The sequence below is a fragment of the Bufo gargarizans genome, chromosome 4 (assembly GCF_014858855.1).
Source record: "Bufo gargarizans isolate SCDJY-AF-19 chromosome 4, ASM1485885v1, whole genome shotgun sequence".
Taxonomy (NCBI): domain Eukaryota; kingdom Metazoa; phylum Chordata; class Amphibia; order Anura; family Bufonidae; genus Bufo; species Bufo gargarizans.
Window position 1 is genome coordinate 69,475,651 of NC_058083.1, and position 19,226 is coordinate 69,494,876.

At 41.6% G+C, this 19,226-nt stretch overlaps 1 protein-coding gene across 2 annotated transcripts in view; it reads right to left on the bottom strand.

Moving 5' to 3' along the window:
* Window positions 1-1,457: 1,457 nt before the first annotated feature.
* GRHL1 (grainyhead like transcription factor 1) overlaps window positions 1,458-19,226 on the bottom strand; it is a 33,721-nt gene continuing 15,952 nt past the window's right edge. The window contains exons 8-16 of one of the 2 annotated variants that reach the window (XM_044291777.1): window positions 19,077-19,171; window positions 11,183-11,341; window positions 9,360-9,411; window positions 6,347-6,486; window positions 5,816-5,853; window positions 4,583-4,671; window positions 2,653-2,738; window positions 2,422-2,486; window positions 1,458-1,657 (exon numbers count right to left, since the gene is read on the bottom strand). In XM_044291777.1, the coding sequence (XP_044147712.1) occupies window positions 1,543-1,657; window positions 2,422-2,486; window positions 2,653-2,738; window positions 4,583-4,671; window positions 5,816-5,853; window positions 6,347-6,486; window positions 9,360-9,411; window positions 11,183-11,341; window positions 19,077-19,171 (839 nt within the window). In that variant the 3' untranslated portion in view covers window positions 1,458-1,542. Of the gene's footprint in view, window positions 1,658-2,421; window positions 2,487-2,652; window positions 2,739-4,582; window positions 4,672-5,815; window positions 5,854-6,346; window positions 6,487-9,326; window positions 9,412-11,182; window positions 11,342-19,076; window positions 19,172-19,226 lie in introns of both variants that reach the window. The other variant, XM_044291776.1, reaches the window with a different exon arrangement.

Here is a 19,226-nt window from a genome sequence, read left to right on the forward strand (position 1 = left end):
ATTTTAAAATAACCAAATATATAAAATGTATATATATACACAAAGAAACAAGAGTGCCTGAATCTATACATTAAAAAATATAATACAGATAATTAATGGAGGAGGAGTGCTTGAGAACGAGGTTTGTTGGCCTGGTACTGTAATGGAAAACATCCCACTACTCCACTGAGGTTGAGATTGGCTTATAGAGATTGCAGGAGATAAGGAACAGCGCCCCCCTTGTCCATAACTGGTACTGCATTCAAGAGTAGAGCGTTATCTGGGGAGGAAGGGGGGGTAAAGGGAAGCGGACCCTCTTTGCTCAAATCCCATACAAACATTAACTGAGGTGGAATTCAATGTGGATACCCCCCTCAACGCTGCCATCGTGGAATCACTGACTGATGACCGAGGTGGCAGAGGAGCAGTCTAGCTCAGTCAGGCGGAATTCACACATTCTAATGCAAAGTGGTTTTCATTTTGCAAAAAATAAATAATAAAAATACTCCTGGCACGTCCGTTTTAGTAACTACTTGCATTCCCCATTGTTATTACATGGGAAATGAAAGTAGTTAACAACACAGACAGGTCAGGACTGGCGATAGGTCCTCTTAAAAGCTTTGGGCAAATGTCAACTCACAGTTAAAAGCATAGCTCTCAGAGGTATTATAAGGCGCCAATTACTTGTATGTGATCAGAAATTTAAGAAAAACTCCACAAGCAAAAAGTTAAAAAAATTGAAAAACGGGCAAACATGGCTTCGTATTGGTATTCAAATGAGTTTGCCGTTTGTACAGCGTGCTTAATGTTTAGTCTAATGCAGACTTGACACTGTTCAAAATGCAAGAGCACTGGCTCATAAAACAAATGTGGCATCCCCTAGGCTTCTCTAAGCCTGGACGCTTCACCCTGTGGTGCATCCGTCACCTACATTATGGTCCCTGCATTTGGCACCACACCTCTTTCTATAATACATAAAAAATAAAAAAGTAAATCCTCACCAATATCCATATGCATACTAGAGTTCTATATATTATATATGTAATAAGCTCCTGTGTATGTACACATATACAAAAAGAGTTACAAAAAATATATTGCACTTCTTATATACAGTCCTTGGGTTTTCAGACAAAGCCCATCTTTGTTCTTCACATACAAGGGCATTTTAAGGACGTAAAGCCCTATGCTGCGTCTGTGTTGTGCCGTGGGCTCTACTCTGCCCAATTTGACCTTCTCCTTGACAGAACACCTCAAATCTTTACAAAATGGTCATGTCATGATAGAGCAATGGAGCCCAGTCTTCAGCTGCACTCTTGGTCATCTTAACCAGCCAACCTTTTTGGTCTTCTAATATTTGCCCAGATGGACATATCCGGTTCACATCGGTGGCAGTCACTTCAGGAATAGACGCAGAGTTCAAAAGTATATAGTTGAAGTAAAAAAAAAAAAACAACATTTTGAGGAGCGTTTTTGAGAACAGTCTAGTTTCCTACAAGGAAGCTGACCCGTTATGGAGATGAACATGTGGCCTTCATGTCTAGTCTAAGGGCAATGGGTGCAAGGTTAGATTTCTGTAAGAGTCAGCTTGTATGATCCTCCAGACTCTTCTATCTGAAGCTGGAATGTGTCTTCATTTGAATAATGCTGGATTATGTTGTCATCCATGTTGACCAAAATTCTGGTGGAAAAAAAGGGAGGAAGATGATGAAAAAAAAAATAAAAAATTACTTTAATGTTCTCATTCAGGGCTGAAAGGATTCTTATAGTAAGTAGAGGCATAAAATAAGGGGCAGAAGGAAAGAAAATATAGAAGAACCAGAACAGTGAAGAACAGAATGGAGGAGAGAAAGAGGAGAGGGTCATGTTTGCCAAAAATGTTTTGTTATTCAACCTTTACCTGTCTCAAAGGTTAAACACCAGTAATTCACAAAAGAAAATGTTGGTTTTTTAAAGATGCTATGCTAATGACCACCACTGTCACACCAAAACGCGTTACACCAGAGCAAACAGTAGGGATCATTTTCTAAAGATCAGAGTTTCACACTCCAGTCTTAGAATATCCAGAATATCTGACCAATCTATGACGAGATGCATGCCTCTTTATACGTTTGTTGCATGTTCTGCTATCCGTGCACCAGAACAGAAATGTATTCCAGTTGGAAGCTGGAGTAGATTTCTGCTGTAACGCGTGCCAGTTTTCTGGAGTTAGACCGCTGAGCTCCCATCTGGGGCCCGCGTTCTCCCACACACACTTCACTCACTTTTTTGAAAAGTGGCAAGGGTGTCAGAAAAAGCAGAAAAAATTAAAATTAAAAAAAAGGCAAAATGTGTGACTTTTCTAGGCAATAAAAAATTTTTTTTAAAAATAGTATCACGTGTTAGTACATACACAACCCCACTGTGTGTTAGAATTGGCACAGGCTCACATGCACGCTTACTTACCCCTTTTTACATTTCTTGAAGATTTTCCCAATTTTCTCAAATTGAATTTCATATTTTTCTGAGATCTACAAAAGAACAAATACAAAAGAGATCATTTCATCACTGGATAAATGACCAAAACAAATTTTTCGTAAAAGTTGAACGAGGGTGATTTGGAAGCAAACAAGTAAAAAAAAGTCACCACCTGGCGCTCCCCTGGAAAATTAATTGGTGTACAATTACAAAACTTACCGCTTCCATCAACCCTTTTACAGATGGAGACTTCAGCATAAGGGCATCAAAGACTTCTTCAGCTTCTGTCCTCACATACAACAGAACTGGAAGTGGGAAAGTTGAAAGAATATGTATTGAGAAAGACTTTTTATTATCATACATTCAGATCTACAGCACTTGGGAGTGAAATATCATCACTTGACCAATGAAAACCAATATTAAGTTTGTCAGGGAAAGATCTTCACTGGTGACCACTGACCACCGTTCTTCCACTATATCTGTGCTACAGGGGCAGCTCAACCAGCTCTCTAATGTGAGAAGTCTGTATACAGGAGCAGTGATGGCCAGTTCGCATGGTTCGCCCGCGAACATATGCGGGCTGCCATCTTTTTTTCACAAGTCCGGCGAGGCACAGGTAAGCCCTTACCTGTGCCGCAAGCCGGTCTAAAAAAAATGCGGTCACTGGGAGTCGGAGTCGACTCCGGCTGTGGAGTCGGAGTCGGAGTCAATTTTGGGTACCTGGAGTCGGAGTCGGAGTCGGCAAAAAATGAACCGACTCCTACTAAATTTAAATTGGAATAAAAAAAATAAAAAAAAGCAAGTTTAAATGTCCGAATTCATAAACAGTTATAATTAATGACTTCTCTACTGTAAGAATAAAGGCCAATGCATGCAGTGCCTCACGTAACCGCAAAACAAACGCGTTCAGTGATGTGAAGAAGCATGCTTTTCATATGCTTCACTATATGGCACGCAATGCACAATTAGGAGTGGCAATACATATACTTTCCATTGTGTTGTGTTCTGATGTTACAGGGAACACAATGCCCATGGTTTACCTAGCCTCTCACTGATAAGGGATTAAGTAAATATGTGTTTTGCAGGACTAGAGACACTTGTATAAGTGAAGGGAATGGAGGGTCAATAGTTCAAGACTGAAGCTGTAAACCATTGGAAAAACTGCTGTCATTCAGCTGAGGCTATAAAACGTGTAAACTCAGAATGTTATCTTAAACTTTAAACATGACTATGGGATTCTTCTAGGGAAATCATGTTTTAAAATAAATGTCCCTTCCTGGATCCTCCCACTGCCCTGTCTTCAGCAGAAGATCAGCACACAAAGGAGAAGGCAGCAGCTTCTGCCCAACTACCTCTCTGTGCTAGAAGAGCTTAGAAGAACTTCTTTCTTTCCTTCAAGGAATGTATAAAATACATTCGCATATTAAATACAGAGGAGTCGGAGTCGGGGAGTCGGAGGTACAAAAAACTGAGGAGTCGGAGTCGGAGCATTTATCTACCGACTCCACAGCCCTGCACTGGGAGCAGGCAGTTCCGAGAACAGCCAGATGAAGGCCCCCAGTGGCTGTTCTTGGAACTGCCTGCTCCCGCTGACCGCACTTGTTTTCAGACCGGCTCGCGCACAGGCAAGGGCTTACCTGTGCCTCGCCGGACTTGTGAAAAAAGATGGCAGCCCCCATATGTTCGCGGGCGAACCAGCCATCGCTGTACAGGGGTATTCCAGCTATTAAAGCCAAGTATGCTCGCTCAGCGTTTTCATGCCAATGATGAAACGGTTGGACCCCCACTAATAGAACATTTAACACCTATGCAATAGTTAGGCGACAAATACGGATCGCTATAGTACTGCATGGAAACTTCAGTTATCAGATTTGACTACACACAGACTTTAAAGGGGTTCTGCACTTTGTTTTAACTGATGATCATCAGCATTTGATCGGCGGGGGTCCGACACCCGGGGCCCCCGCTGATCAGCTGTTTGAGAAGGCAGAGGCGCTGCCCAGGCCAGTGATACTAGTCGTGACGTCACTGGGCCTGATGTAAACAGCGAGAAACCCGCGTCGCTACTCCCAGCGGATAGATAATCAGTTTAAAAAAACTGCAGAACCCCTTTAATAATGGCAGACAAGGCACATTACTGTACAGTTACCTCTTTTTGGCTCGTCCACCCTTGTTATCTTGGCAGGTGGTGCCGAGAAGTCTTCTTCAGATGAGAAAGGTACTCTCTTCATCCCAGAGCTGCAACCAGCAAATATAAAAGGACTACATTGTAAAGAACCATAAGATGCTTAGATAATGGGAAATTACAAATATAGTACACCTGTAATAATATAGAGCTACTGTATATAATTACCCTTTGAAAAATGTTAGGGTTTTTCGGGGTCTGTTAGGGAGTCCTTTGGGCCAGAAGGTATTTTTAATGGCAATAAATATTCTTGGGGTAAAAAATACTGGATTCCCCAGAAGACCCCCCATTATAAGTCAGTGTGGTCCGGCAGGAGTCCTTGGCATCCATGTGAAATAAATCCAGCAAAGCAGTAATTGCTGTTATAGTTATATGTGGAAGCAAAGATGCTAGTCTTAAAAAGAATGTGTCATCAAAAATGCACCTATTCAAATCACATTTTATGTAAAACATTTATTTACCTTTACACATTACTATCTATATATTTTTTTAAATGTATATAATCCTACAATTTTCACACGGAGCACTAGGCCCAGTAATAGGTCATGATCTCCTGTTCTGTACAGGTAATTTTCAGTAGCTATTATCATCATCACAAGCCAAATTACAATGACAAGTAACACCTGTATATAAGACAGGATCCACCATTCACTATAGGTGATCTCACAGCCTATCTGTTCCACCCTGACCTATGCACAGGTCACAGAGCATGCTTAGAAAACTCTCCCATAGAAGTCTGTGGGGTCATCTCCTATCCATTGTGTCTATGGCCCATGTAGCTGCTCTCAAAAGACAACATAACACATATTTTAGGCTTAGCGGCCAGTGTGAAAAAATGCCAGGGGCATAGATTTTTTTTTATTCTAAAAAATAAAATAAAACAAAATTTTATATATATATATATATATATTTTTTTTTTATATATAGGATTTAAATAATAGGGCATTTTTGTTGACACGTTTCCGTTAACAAGAAGTCAATGAGAAATCTGAAGAAAACTGATAGGGGCTAATGAGACCCCTTCTATTTCTAAATTCTGTGCTTTCATATTTCTGACTTCTGGCCCAGACAAGGTTATGTGACGTTCTGTATAACACTGTGGCCCCTCATTCTGGCCACTGATGGGGGCCCCAGGTCACAATCCTTAACACACTATTTCTCACTTAAGTCCAATGAAAAATAAGATCTTCAGCTCACCTTTCACCTTCCATTTCATCTGCAGACAGCGGGAGAACCTAGACCGGGAGAAGATTGTACAACTTGAGTAAGAGAACACGCTCGGAAAACAATTTGCTTTCTCATTGGATATATTATGGTGGGTGTAAAGTCTTATTTTTCAGGCAAAGTTCCATGCGAAAAAAGAGAATGCAAACTAGATCATATCAGCCAAACCAGAGTCAAGCATCTGTAGACAGCACTGTTCCAGGGTTCTTGCCCCTCATCAGTAAAGACTAGAGGAGCCGCCTTAGATGAAGCTCCAGGGTGGAGAGCTGTATCTCATTAAAGAGACACCATACCTGCCCCCCTTCTGTGCCATGTCTAGGGCATCTCATCTAACCAACCAGTACCTTGCTCTGTACTGATGAATCGCAAGAATCCTGAAACCGTTCTGTCTACAGATGGATGGTATGAGCTAGTCTTGCATTCTTTTTCCCCATAGAGCGCTGCCTGCAAAATAAGTCTCACGTAATACCCATAAGACATTTTATTACAATATCAGCTACTTACATGAGTGGTGCGCTGGAGATTGGCAAAGTGTACATCAGGGATGAACAGGACAGGCTGGGTGTCCATGTCTTGCATGGGTTTGAACACCGTGAGGTCCGTCCTTTTGTGGGATGGGAGCAGAGCCCCTTTCACGTCAGTAACTGCAAAGAACAAGCACCTCACAATCAGATGACAGGAACCCCTCGACTGTCTCCAGACGATAACACCTAGTACCAAAATAGTCCCTAGGGGTCCCCTCTGGAATCGCTGATAACTCTGCTCCCCAATATGCAAGCGACCCATGTTCACTTATAGCATAAACAGCACAGTAAAACGGTACAGAAAGTATATTAATTAGGCGTTTTTGTTACTGAAACGATCTGGTTTAGAGAAGGGATTTACCAGAATCTCAGAGAACCCCTACAATAACATTCAGTTAATAATCTGTTGCCTAAAGCTTGTTCACACGTATACAGGAATATTCCTCCAGAGAACTTAAGGGAATTGCCATGTAATCCATTTTCTAATATAGTTTATATACTGTTTAGATATAGTATAGTATGAATGAGGATACCAGCGCTATACAAAGCAGAACAGCCGACAAGCCCTTTCATACAAGTTACTCATTTCACGAAACAAAAGGCGACACATTCTCCGCTGCACGCCAAAATTCTGTTTTCAAAAAGTCACAAAATAGAGCTTTGCAACTTTTTGGCACTTGCTCAAAAGTGTTAGCTTTAAAGATGATCCAAACTGAACAACCAACCTGCGCCATTTTATAAATTTGGCACAAAATATGGCAAGACAGTCACAAAACGCACTTTAGATTTTACCCTTTTTACCAAATAAAATATATATATATTAAATTGCGGAGATGCCTGCTCAGCCTATGACTGGGTGCAGTTGTAACCCCCCTCAGCCAGAATCAGGGTAGTGGCGGCAGGGAATCGGTGAGGGAGTGTATGTCTTTATTTTATACCACTCGGAGCCCACCCCCGCCCAGACAACCCCGTTAAATCTACCATCTTAATCTTTGCATTTTGTTTTCTTAGATTTAAGCATTTTTTGTGGCCCTTTATGTCAAGTTGTCACCCAGCTTCCCAAACAACATTGCAGTCTAAAAAAAATAACAAAATCAACTAAAATGAATGAAGTAACAATAAAATGAAAGGATGATAATTATTAATATCTGCCTTTCATTCCTTGCTCCTATATTCCTGCATAACATGGTGGGTTTGAGGTACAGGAACACTGGGTGACAACCTAGCCATCATCGCAACCATGTTTGTTGTGACACAGCTTCCTAGGAAAATAGAACAAGGAAATAGAGAATGGTAAAGTGACGACTTGTTTGAACACTGGGGACTTTAGGTGGAACATCGGGAATTTCTTGAGGTGGAGTACTCGTAAATGTGATGACTGACCTTTTTTTTTAGCTATATAGGTTTTAAATTCTGTGCGGAATACGGTAATTTCTTCCAACATTTTTATAGCAGTCAGAGCTGCGTTCGGACACATTGTGCCTGCAGCAACCACTAGAGGGAGTTAAGGAGGCTACTGCAAACTGTCTTATGCACCAAGCTTCAGGTAGCCACAACTTTTATTTTTTTAGTTTTTAAAGGGAATGTGTTGCCTATAATTTGTCCTGCTAGTCAAAGCCATATAATCATGCAACTCATTCTTACAAATCTGTTAGTTTCTTACTGTAGATTTTTTTGTGGGGGCGGTCATCTTGCTGTTGATAACAGCATTGAGAGAATTCACAGCAGCCAACATGGTCCATAGACACAATGGTCTGGAGGGGACCTCATTGACTTCTATGGGAGAGTTTTCTAGGCACTGGTCTGAGACCCTGTGCAGAGGTCAAGAGGGAGTAGATAAGCTGTGACCATCACCTTTGAACCTGTGTATCTATATATACACACATAGGGGTAATTTGTCATTGTCATTTTGCCTGTGATGATGAGACAACTGCTAAATAGGTGATCTGTACAGACTAAGGCCATTTTCACACTTGCGTTGTTAATTCCGGTATTGAGATCCGGCACAGGATCTCAATACCGGAATTAAACGGATCTGTTTTAATTTTGCACATCAGGATGCATCCATTCCATTAGGATGTGGTTGTGCGAAATCAAAATGAAAAACAAAAACAAAGCAAAAAAAAAAAAAAAAAAAACATGGATTACTCACTCAATATATTGAAAGTCAATCGGTGACGGATCCGTTTTTTCAATTATTTCTGACCAGAAACAAGACCGCAGCTTGCCGCGGCTTTGTGTCCGGTCACAAAGCTGAATGCTGCCTGAACGGAAGACATGCTGAACTTTTTGAATTGAAAAATTCAAAATTCAAAATGCATGAGGACTAAATGGAAATATTTATTTCCGGTATTGAGATCCATTGCAAGTGTGAAAGTAGCCTGAAAATGGGTGCATTTTATTAGGCTTAGTGGCAAATGCAAAAACTGTCCGATTTTAGGATTTTATTTACCGTAATTTTTTTTAAGGGAAAGTCACCACGATTCTGTACTATTATCCACAGTAATACACGAGCAGTGCTGCGGGAGTTCAAATCGCCATTTTGTATTTCCTTCTTTTCTGCCCCTGTTGCCCCGCTGTTCGCTCTCAGAGCTGCACTGAAAAGCACAGTCCGGACTAATGCTAACAGCCGAGGTAGCAATCCGAACTCATGTATCACAGCAGACAATAGTCCAAGATCGTGGTGACAGATAGATGACATATTCCCTTTATGAAATACCAGCAATCTGGAGTTCTGCATCAGAAAAACAAAGCTCCGAATGCTATAAAGATGTATTCGGAAATGAATAAGAAAGGAATCATGGACTTAAAGAGAACGATAAAAAGGTGGCGGTTCACTTTAATGGGTGAACCATCTCGTAAACAGGATTCCTAATGCAAGGCATCAGCAATGTCAAGACTTTGAAGAATGGGACAAGAGTAAGTAAAGGACTTCTCGTTCCTGTATCATTCTTACTTACAAGTCATCTGGGGGGTGGGCTCAGTGCACTTGCCTTTTCTCTTGCTTTGCTTACGCTCCTCGTCTCTTATTTTACGTTCAGCACCCTGAGGAGATAGAAAAATAATAAAACGTAAATCATACAAAGCTTGACTAAGGAACACCACTTGGTGGGACATCTAAAGAGAATACAATTGGGATGACGGATCCAAACTGGTGCAATGCAGAAGTGCAGCAAATGCCCAAAGCAAACAGATTCCACCTCCTGGGTTTTCAAGGACTTTTATTAAATGAAAGGTGCAGAGTCTGACTGAGTACTTGGGGGAAACTGCTCAACTTTTCATGAATCTCACAGTGTATCCATCATCAAGGAAGACATTATCCCAGAAGGCCCATACCTCGGCATACACTGGCTGAGACAACCCTAAGGGCATTTGGACCTTGAATGAGCACAGATTATGTCACAGAGAATCTCTGTAGTGCTTATAAAGGGGCATCCCGCTCTCCTACTTTCTATATGCCACCTCTATAAACAGTACTGAGGGGTTTAAGAGCCAGGACCACAGATTTGAGCCCATGCACCAGTAATGAACAGATTGTGTGCCAAAGGGTTACAGCAAAGCTACACCAGCAATGAGCTGTTGTTAAAGGGGGTTGGTTCCTTTTATACATGGATGGCATACTGCTAAACCTCCATGGTATCCTCGGGGGGGATGCGTTTCGCACGAGAACACCGTGGAGTTTTTTTTATTTATGTAAATAAAAGTTACGTTTTATTTTAAATTCCACGGCGCTGGACCTATTGAAAATTTGCTACTGAAGTCTCTCATGACCCAAGATCCGGAGGAATCATCCGTGCTGCCTTTTTCTTTATATTACGGGAGTGTCTGGATTACGCAAATTATTGATGGTATATTCTAGCGATATGCCTTCAACGTGTGAGATAAGCCAACACGTTTCACATATGGATTTTCGCATCGCATCCTCCAGAATGGGAGATGCTCCGGCTAATCGAGGGGAAGGGATATATTGAGCTAGATGGTGTCCACATACTCAAATAAGGCATATAGGAAGGGGTTGTTCTGATGAGTCGACTCCTTACCATATACATTAGCTAATATACTGTTATTAGAATCACCCTCCTTAGCAGCAGGCAGGTAAACTGGAGAAATGAGCCACCAGCTTATGACCAGCTGTTTAGGACAGTGGAAACGCAGCATGTGTGCTGACTGCAAGGAAACCTGTTTAAGCAGGGTGTGTAGCTTGATCCCTGCCACTAGATGGAGCAGTTGAGTTAGTCAAGTTTCTGTATACATTAAAGGGAATATGTCACCCATATTTTTTTGTGCCTGTTAAAACCAGATAGCGACACATATCCTTTTTTTCTGTGTGTTTTCTTTGGGTAGATATTTTATTCTATTTTCTGAACATGATTATGGGGGCGGCCATCTTGCCCAAACTGTTGTTAATAGTATTTATAAAGATATGCTTTATGGCAGCCACGTGGGCCATCGACACAGTAGTCTGGAGGGGGGGACCTCATTGACTTCTATGGGAGAGTTTTCTAGGCATGCTCTGTGACCTGTGCAGAGGTCAGAGGGGAGTAGATAAGCTATGATATATCCACCATTTACAATAGGTGATATCTGTCATTCTAACCTATTATGAAAATGACATGACTGCTTAAAAGTGATCTGTACCAACCAAGAAGTGACTCAGTAGTGTGAAAACTGCAGGATTTTAATTTTAATTTTTCATATAGTTTGTGAGATGGAGAATTAAAAACATTACAAAAAATCCTTTAAAAAGTTTAACTTTAACATATTGATTTAAACAATGGGTCATTTTCTGAAGACACATTTCCTAGAACCCACTCACCTTATCACAGAAGACTTTAATTTGGCAATAGGCTCTGTGAATTGGCTTGTTACTTCTATTATTGTAGCTGTAGGTGTCGATTTGAATATTCAGAGGCAGCCCCTTCACCCCTTTCTGAGAGGAGAAATCAGTGCTAAGACAGTTCACAGATATAAAGACCTAGGGGAAATAAAAATAAATAAATAAAAAAACATTAGCCTTAATAGACATTTATTTAAAAATATAATAATAATATATCTATATCTATACACACACATACGTTATGCACAAGGCATACATAGTATGAGGTCACATTCACACTTTCAGTCCTCACGTATAGCTCAGTGAGATTCTTCGGGGGAACTGGATCCATAATGGCTCCAGTACCAATAAAAACAATGACAGCAGTGTGAACAGAGCCCATTTAGGATCATTGGATCAGAAATTCCTATATTAGAGCGCCACCTGCTGGACAGTCTTTGAGCCACAGTACAGGCAGTGCAGACCAGATTAAATATTAAAATATTAAACAGAAGCTAAAAAGTTGTCATACGGTACATATATTTGTCAAGTTAGTATATACATATATTCTGTATAGGAGCAAAAAACAAAACAAAAAAAAAAAAAAAAAAAAAAAAAAAAAAAACACAAACCACTGGCCAAGATACGATGACCACTTCAGCCTAGGAGTACATGTATTCAAACAGTAAGACTACAGTAGCTATAAGCTCTTCACAGTTCAGATCAAGCATCCTCTTCTAATTACAGACGACTGACCCATCAGAATACCACGACGCAATTATCCTTTAACTCCTCCCTAATCACCTAAATTGACCTCAATTTCATAGCCGACACCCTAAAGAAAGAACCCATTATCTTAATGCATTGTCCATGCTACAATTATCCGTAATGCAGATGCAGACGGGATAACGACAGGACTTTCACAAGTGCAGATATTTAAAGATGACCTCATTTCTATTGTGTTATAGGAAAACCCCCATTCTGTACTAAAATGCAGAAAATGTCTACGTCTGAATCTCAAATGATCCCATTGTAGATGATGTAGCAGGAAAAGAGCCTGCAGTAATCAATCACGTGTATGGTCCCGTAACAGAATGGGTGTTTACATGCTTGGGTCACGTTAAAAGGAAAGTTTGGATATAAAATATAAAAGTTAAAGAGCAGTTGTCATCAGGGACGACCCCATTAAACCAGTTATACTGCATGGTAGGGTTGATCTTGCCAATTAAAATGATGCTTGTGTTCTGTAATTCTGTTGCAGCGCCCGAGGGCAGCGAAGTGGGGGGTGGGGGGGGGAGAATCGGCTTTTATTCTTTATGCAAATTAGGTATTTCAGTGCACCAAGGGGCGTAACCAGAACTGGAAAGCTGGGGTGCACAGAGAGACTGGGTCACACCCTTTGGTGCACTGATTTGCACAAACAAAGTTTTTTTTTTTTTTTTTTTGAGTACGCCACAACAGATTTTCACAATATGGTCATCATTGCAATTAGCAGGATCAACCCTACTATGAAGTATGACTGGTTCAGTAGAGTTGATCCTGCTGACAGGTCTACTTTAAAAACTTAAAAGGGGATTCCCACCCCCTTAATAAAAAAAAAAAAAAAACTGATCACAGGGAGTCCAGTTGCTGGGACCCCCACAGATCAGCTATAATCGGTGGGGAAAACAGGGAACAAGTGTCCAATTCCCCTGCGGTGCCACCACAGGGCAAATGTGGCATTACACAATTCTCATTAAAACAAATAGGCTGTTAGGGTAACATGGTGGATGTGCTTGCTCCTCCAGAGAAAGGACACTCTTTCCTGAATAGAGGACCCCCATGTATTACTGTAACTCAGAATCCCCAGAGTTTCTGAAGATGGAGACGACCATGAAAATTTCAGGGTCTTTTTTCTTTATTGGCTCAAATATTACACCTATGTAACTATATGTATGAAGACTGCAACCACAACACCTATGTATGTGTCATGACTGTAGCCGTACTTATTCTAACACCCTTTGATATGGCATACACCACAACACGGGATTACAGGTAGCATCCATTTCATGGAAGATGCAACATTTCCTTAAGGTTTCGGAAAACAAACAAACACCATGAGAAATATTGAGATAAAACAATCTGTGCACTGGAAAGATTTCAAGTAGTGGTAAAACTGGTTAGTGAAGTCATCTGTAAGTGACATTTATAGGTAATAAGCCATTGCCCTAGTATAGGCCCAACCCCAAGAAACAATCCTCAAAGTATCTTCAGCTTGTTTGGCAAGATTCTTCCTTGAAAGTCTAACAAAAGCAAAGAACACAGCAAAAACACAATCACCCGGTTCATCTTCATTCCTCCGGCATACTGAAATAAACATAGTAATCTGTCTGATCGTGTTAGAGGAGTTCATCCGTGTACAAAATGTCTCCTACTTCCTATAGATATACTGGACAGCTCGTATTAAATGAGGTCTGTAGGCTCTCTAGTCTGACCAACCAAAGATCGGCATTGAAAAAAGTTGACCAACATAGTAGATGCAGGTGGTCTATAAATACCTGATGGATCATCAATAATACTGCAATTGATATTGTAGTTTTGGTTTGCTGCTGCATACTACACCGCACATGGGGTAGAAGGTATAAGATCAGCCACCATCATAGCCAATGTGAACAAATGTAGATTCCCTCCTCTTCTCAGTAACTTAAGTGAACATGGGTGAACTTGCAGTATTTTATTTCTAAAAGGGCACTGACAACGCCAGGCTCAACAGACAAGAGCTCAAACTTCTCTTATACACTTGATTGAACACAGCACCAGCAAGCAGACCTCTCAAATCTATTTTCAGTACAGGGTCCAGACTACCAATATTAATCTGTATACTAATCCCATCTACAAAAGCCGATGAACTTGCAGTATTTCTTTCCTAGAGCGGCACCGACAACTCCAGGCTCTAACTTCTCTTATACAGTAAGTTGCTTGTCGGAAAACAGCACCAACAAGTAGACCTCTGAAATTAATTAATTTTCATTACAGGGCCCAGAATACCAATATTAATCTGTATACTAATCCCATCTACAGAAGCCAACATACCAAGATGAAGAATTAATAAATATGAATACCACCATATAATGGAACTGGCTTTTCTACTCCGTTCCCATCACCCTACACATCAATAATACCGCAATTGATATTGTAGTCCGGGTTTGCTGCTTGCATACTACACTGTACATGCGGGTGAAGATATGGATTCAGCTAAGCCATCATCATAGGCAACGTGAACAAATGTAGATCTCTCCTCTTCTCAGTAACCTAAGCGAACAAGGGTGAATTTGCAGTATTTCCTTCCTAGAACGGCACCAACAACGCCAGGCTCTATAGACCGGCTCTAACCTCTCTTATACAGTAAGTTGATTGTCGGGAAACAGCACCAACTAGAAGACCTATGAAATTAATTTTCATTACAGGGCCCAGACTACCAATAGTACCATCTACAAAAGCCAACACACCAAGATACAGCATGAATACATATATACCGCCATATAAATGCAACTGGCTTTCCTACTCTGTGCCCATCACCCTGCACAAAGACTGCCTCGTCGGCAAGGGGAGGACCAGTAGAGGATGGCCCCTTTCCCATCAAAGTCTGCAAATATGAGAGATAGGGGACGTGTCTCCAAGAGGTTAGATTGACAATTGGCAGAACATAAAGATTGTTATCCCCCCCCTCCCATTGGGTACAGTCACCTATGTGCTGCCTCTCCCATTCAGTTTCACAACATGAGCTACATAACAGGCTTTATAATACCACAAAAAAGAGGCAACGCCTTGTTTTAAGAAAGGGCGTTTCAGTGGTGCGGTATTGCTTTAAATTACATACCTTGATGTACCTAGTCACAGCACCAAGCCAATTAGTGGCTAATGAAAAGCACTGAATCCAGGCTGACACATCTGACTACGCACAGGCGGCAGTTAACCGTTTCATCTACAGGTGCTCATGGAGGATGATGCAGGGTAAAAATATTTAATAGTTAATTGCATGCTAAAAATATTTTCTAAATTGCCTGTGGTGCAATTCTGAAAATTAATGGTGGACGGGAGACAATATGTACAGAGCTGCAAAGGCGTCCATTTAGCTTTAAAATTTATAGACTTGTCCTGGGTAGTCGGGTCACGAATCCCAGTCATGCACGCCACCGATAATCAGACCACTGCTAAATAATCATCTAAAGCAGGGATGCTTAACCTGCGGCCCTCCAGCTGTTGTAAAACTACAACTCCCAGCAGTAAGCTGATAGGTGTAGGCTGTCTGGGCATGCTGGGAGTTGTAGTTTTGCAACAGCTGGAGGGCCGCAGGTTGAGCATCCCTGATCTAAAGCAAAGGCTCATTAGAGAGGTTTGTAAGACGAGTTAACCCCATCCTTGTGCATTCCTAACTATCCAGACCTCCTGCCACCATCTGTAAGTGGGCCGATGCTTATGGGTCTTACAAGGTCACAGATATTCCAAAATCATTAAAGAGGACCTGTCACCGCTCCTGCCATCTCTGTTTTAGTAACCTTCTGCGATCCCCATGTAATGACAATCTAGGAGCATCTATTCTTCTGACTATGTTGTGCCCTTCCTTTATTATTCCTGCTAGAAGTTTATGAACGAATTGCCAGCAGTCAGCAATAAAGATCTATCTGGGTGTTACCATTAGGGGGTGTTACCCTGCACAGTCTGACAATACCCAATCAGCGTTGCGAGTGTCAGATTGTGCCGGGACAGCCTCCCCCAACCGGACCTTTATTGCAGACTGTTGGCAATTCATTCTTAAACTTCTAGTAGGAATAATAGAGAAACAGCACAATATAGAGTCATAAGAAGAGATGTTCCATAATGATTACAGGTAGTTACTAATACAGACATGGCAGGGGAGGTGACAGGTCCTCTGATGGACAGGCCACCAAAACTCTCCATTAAAAAAAAAACAGTACCAATTAATTTCTTCAAGAAACATAGACAGCATTTATGTTTTGGAGAAACTTGGTGACAACTCATATAGCTGCTAGTACAGCTCCCGATGGGTTGTCACTTTCCCAGATTTTTGGCATTTCGAAGGATAAATGGACACATTTGACATCTAAGGGTCTTAGGAAACATGGTGCAGAGAGGAGAGGGGCCTCATAGCAAATCTCAAAATGGCTGCTCGTGATAGTGCTGGATTTTGTTCATTCCACACCTTTCCATGACCCTTGGGTCAATTCTTTATTTCTTTGTCTGTCAACAATGGGATTAACCAGGGCAGCCCCCCTCTAAGGGCCCGTTAGCATAGATGCCAACCGTCCCAAATTTGCAGGGACTGTTGTTGATTTTCAGAGAAAGTCCCAGCAAATGTGCCCTGGGTCAAAATGCAATGGGCTGGTGTAAGCCCCACCACATAACTGGCCGCTCCTGCTTGGGCATTCCTGGAGAAAGGGGCTTGCATCCCCCGAATTTGCCAACTAAAATTTTTCCAAGTATGCTTGCTTTAGCAGCCACATGGGTTTTCTCTCTGGTATGCCCAATGGAATCCCAGCCATAGGGGTTGTCACACATTTTTCCAAGAAAAAAGCAGAATAGACTTTAATAACAGATAATTTTAGGCAGATTAATCAAAATTGCCTAAAAGACAATATGGGGAATTTATCATTCCTGTGCCTCGTCATAAATTGGGCGCATCCTCCAGCAGTGCAGGGGACATTACACAGTCTATGATTAATTCTCCCCCATAGGGTCTTTGTTGGCCATAGCAGCCAATCAGAATTCAGCTTTTATTCTACCAGAGCCATTTAAGAAATCAAAGCTGAGCATTGAATGGTTGCTACGGGCAACAAGATAGTCTCAATAAATGAGGCCTAATAGAAAGATTTGACATTTTCTAAAATAAACTTTCCATGTTGCCCTTAGAAACTAATCACTTTACAGATTTAATTTTGCCTTATTAGTTGCTATAGCAGTTCTTTATTCAGACAGTTTGATAAATGAGGCCCTCTTGGTTTAATATTTTTTTTTTTTGGGGGGGGGGGGGTTTCTCTGCTGCTAATACATAGGGGGAGATCAAAACGGGTGTAAAGGAAAACTAGCTTGGTTGCCCATAGCAACCAATCAGATTCCAACTTTCATTTTCAGAGTTCCTTTGGGAAATGAAAGGTGAAATCTGATTGGTTGCTATGGGCGATCAAGTTATTTTTCCTTTACACCAATTTCAATAAATTTCCCCCATAATGTATCAGAATAATGCAACTTTCAAGACCCAAGAGGAAACAAAAGCTGCCATAAAGGGCACAAAAATACAATATAGTCAGATCGGATGAGGCCGCACGAGAAAGAAATGGCCGCACAGCTCTGCGAGACACCAGCATACAACAATAAACAGGAGGCTGGGGCCACACGAAGATTGAGACTGGTCAGTGCCCTTTCTGAGGACTCCAGGAAGGGGTTAATCTACCTGCCTATAGCATAAAGTTTTCCTTTTTCCCTCTCTTTGTATTTGGTAAAGCGATGAGAAAGAAAGTTCAACAGTGTTTGTTTGTGACCTCTCCCAGGCATTCACCTCATCGGCTCCTTACAAGTAACCTACGGGGCCCTTCACATCAGTGGCCGCCAACAATAGTCATGCATCTGCGTGCAGAGAAAGAAAAACGGAGCCTCCTTTCATGGCATCGCCCGCTGAGATGTATGGAGCGGCCATTGTCATGCTCCAGCCCGGCCAACTCTATTCCACTTGAATTCATGGAGAGTGAAACTTGACGTTGAGCTGGTGTGTACATAGCGGCATGGAATAATATACCGCATTATGCCACAAAGCAAAGGATTTCCATGTGAAAAAAACACAAAACAAACAATTCTGAAAGACGTCGCCTGAGAAACTTTCCATTCAGCCGCAAAGAGATAGTGGAGAGTGCAAAGACTCTTGTCCTGACAAAATCACAGGTGTCCATCCCTATACAAGTGAATGAAGCAGTGGTTGTCCACCATTTACTTTTTTTTGGGAGGGGGGGGGGGGATATATATATTTTTTTTTTTTTAACTTTTCCCTCCACTGTTAGACCTGTTAAAGGGATTATACCTGCCTGCTCCCCAACGTTTGGTTCTGGCTCTGTGGGTCCAGAGCCTTCTTCACTGCACATGTAAATTTCCTGATGGGGTCAAGTGTGTTGCTGAAGCCAATGACTGGCCTCAGAGGTGACGTCCCCAAGTGGCACTTGACCCAAGAAATGCAGGGACAAGAAGTGCAGTAAAAAGGCAGCTCATACCCACGGAGCGGCAGAGAGCAGGTAAGTATTTCTCTTCACAGGTCCTGCTGAGAATGGGGGGGGGGGGGGGGTTAAAAATTATTCAGAAGGACATACACCCCAATATATATTTTCACCCCTGTCACACTGTATATCCATGCCAATTTCTGGGAAAGCTGGGTGAAAATCCAATATTGCCATCTAGCCACTCCCGAAAGGGTGGTCAACCTGCTTCCCAAAACCTCTAAATGGCAGATCTGCCTTGTTATACAATTTCCTGACACTACCCCCCTGTTACAAGACAGAATTGCCATTCAAGAATCTGGAAAAGTTGGGTAACAACCCCTTTGGAAGAAGTGATGGAAGCCACCCAACTTTCTGAGATCAAGAAAGAAATAGAAATAAAAAACTTGGTAGCAAACAATATGGCTTATTCGAGGTCCCTCACTAAACTTTCCCAGTTTCCAGAAGAGCAAATCTGCTGGTTGCACCAGAAATACCCAGCTCACGTTGCACTATACTTCCTGCACAATAAATCATACGACATATCGATGAAGGAGTAGAGAGCAGGTAATTAAAGTGTAGGATGATTATAAACAACACACCCTTTTAATTATGGTAGAAATGTAGCAATAGAAATGAAGCCTGACACATACCTTGCCTTCATCGTTCAGGTCCCAGGTGAAGGAGATGGCGTTGTAGGCGATCTCCTCAATGTTGCTGATTGTGTTGAAGCTTTCTTTGTAGTCGGCTGCAAAATAACCAAAGTGTTCAGGTACAAACCTCAAGAAAGTTCAGTAAGACAT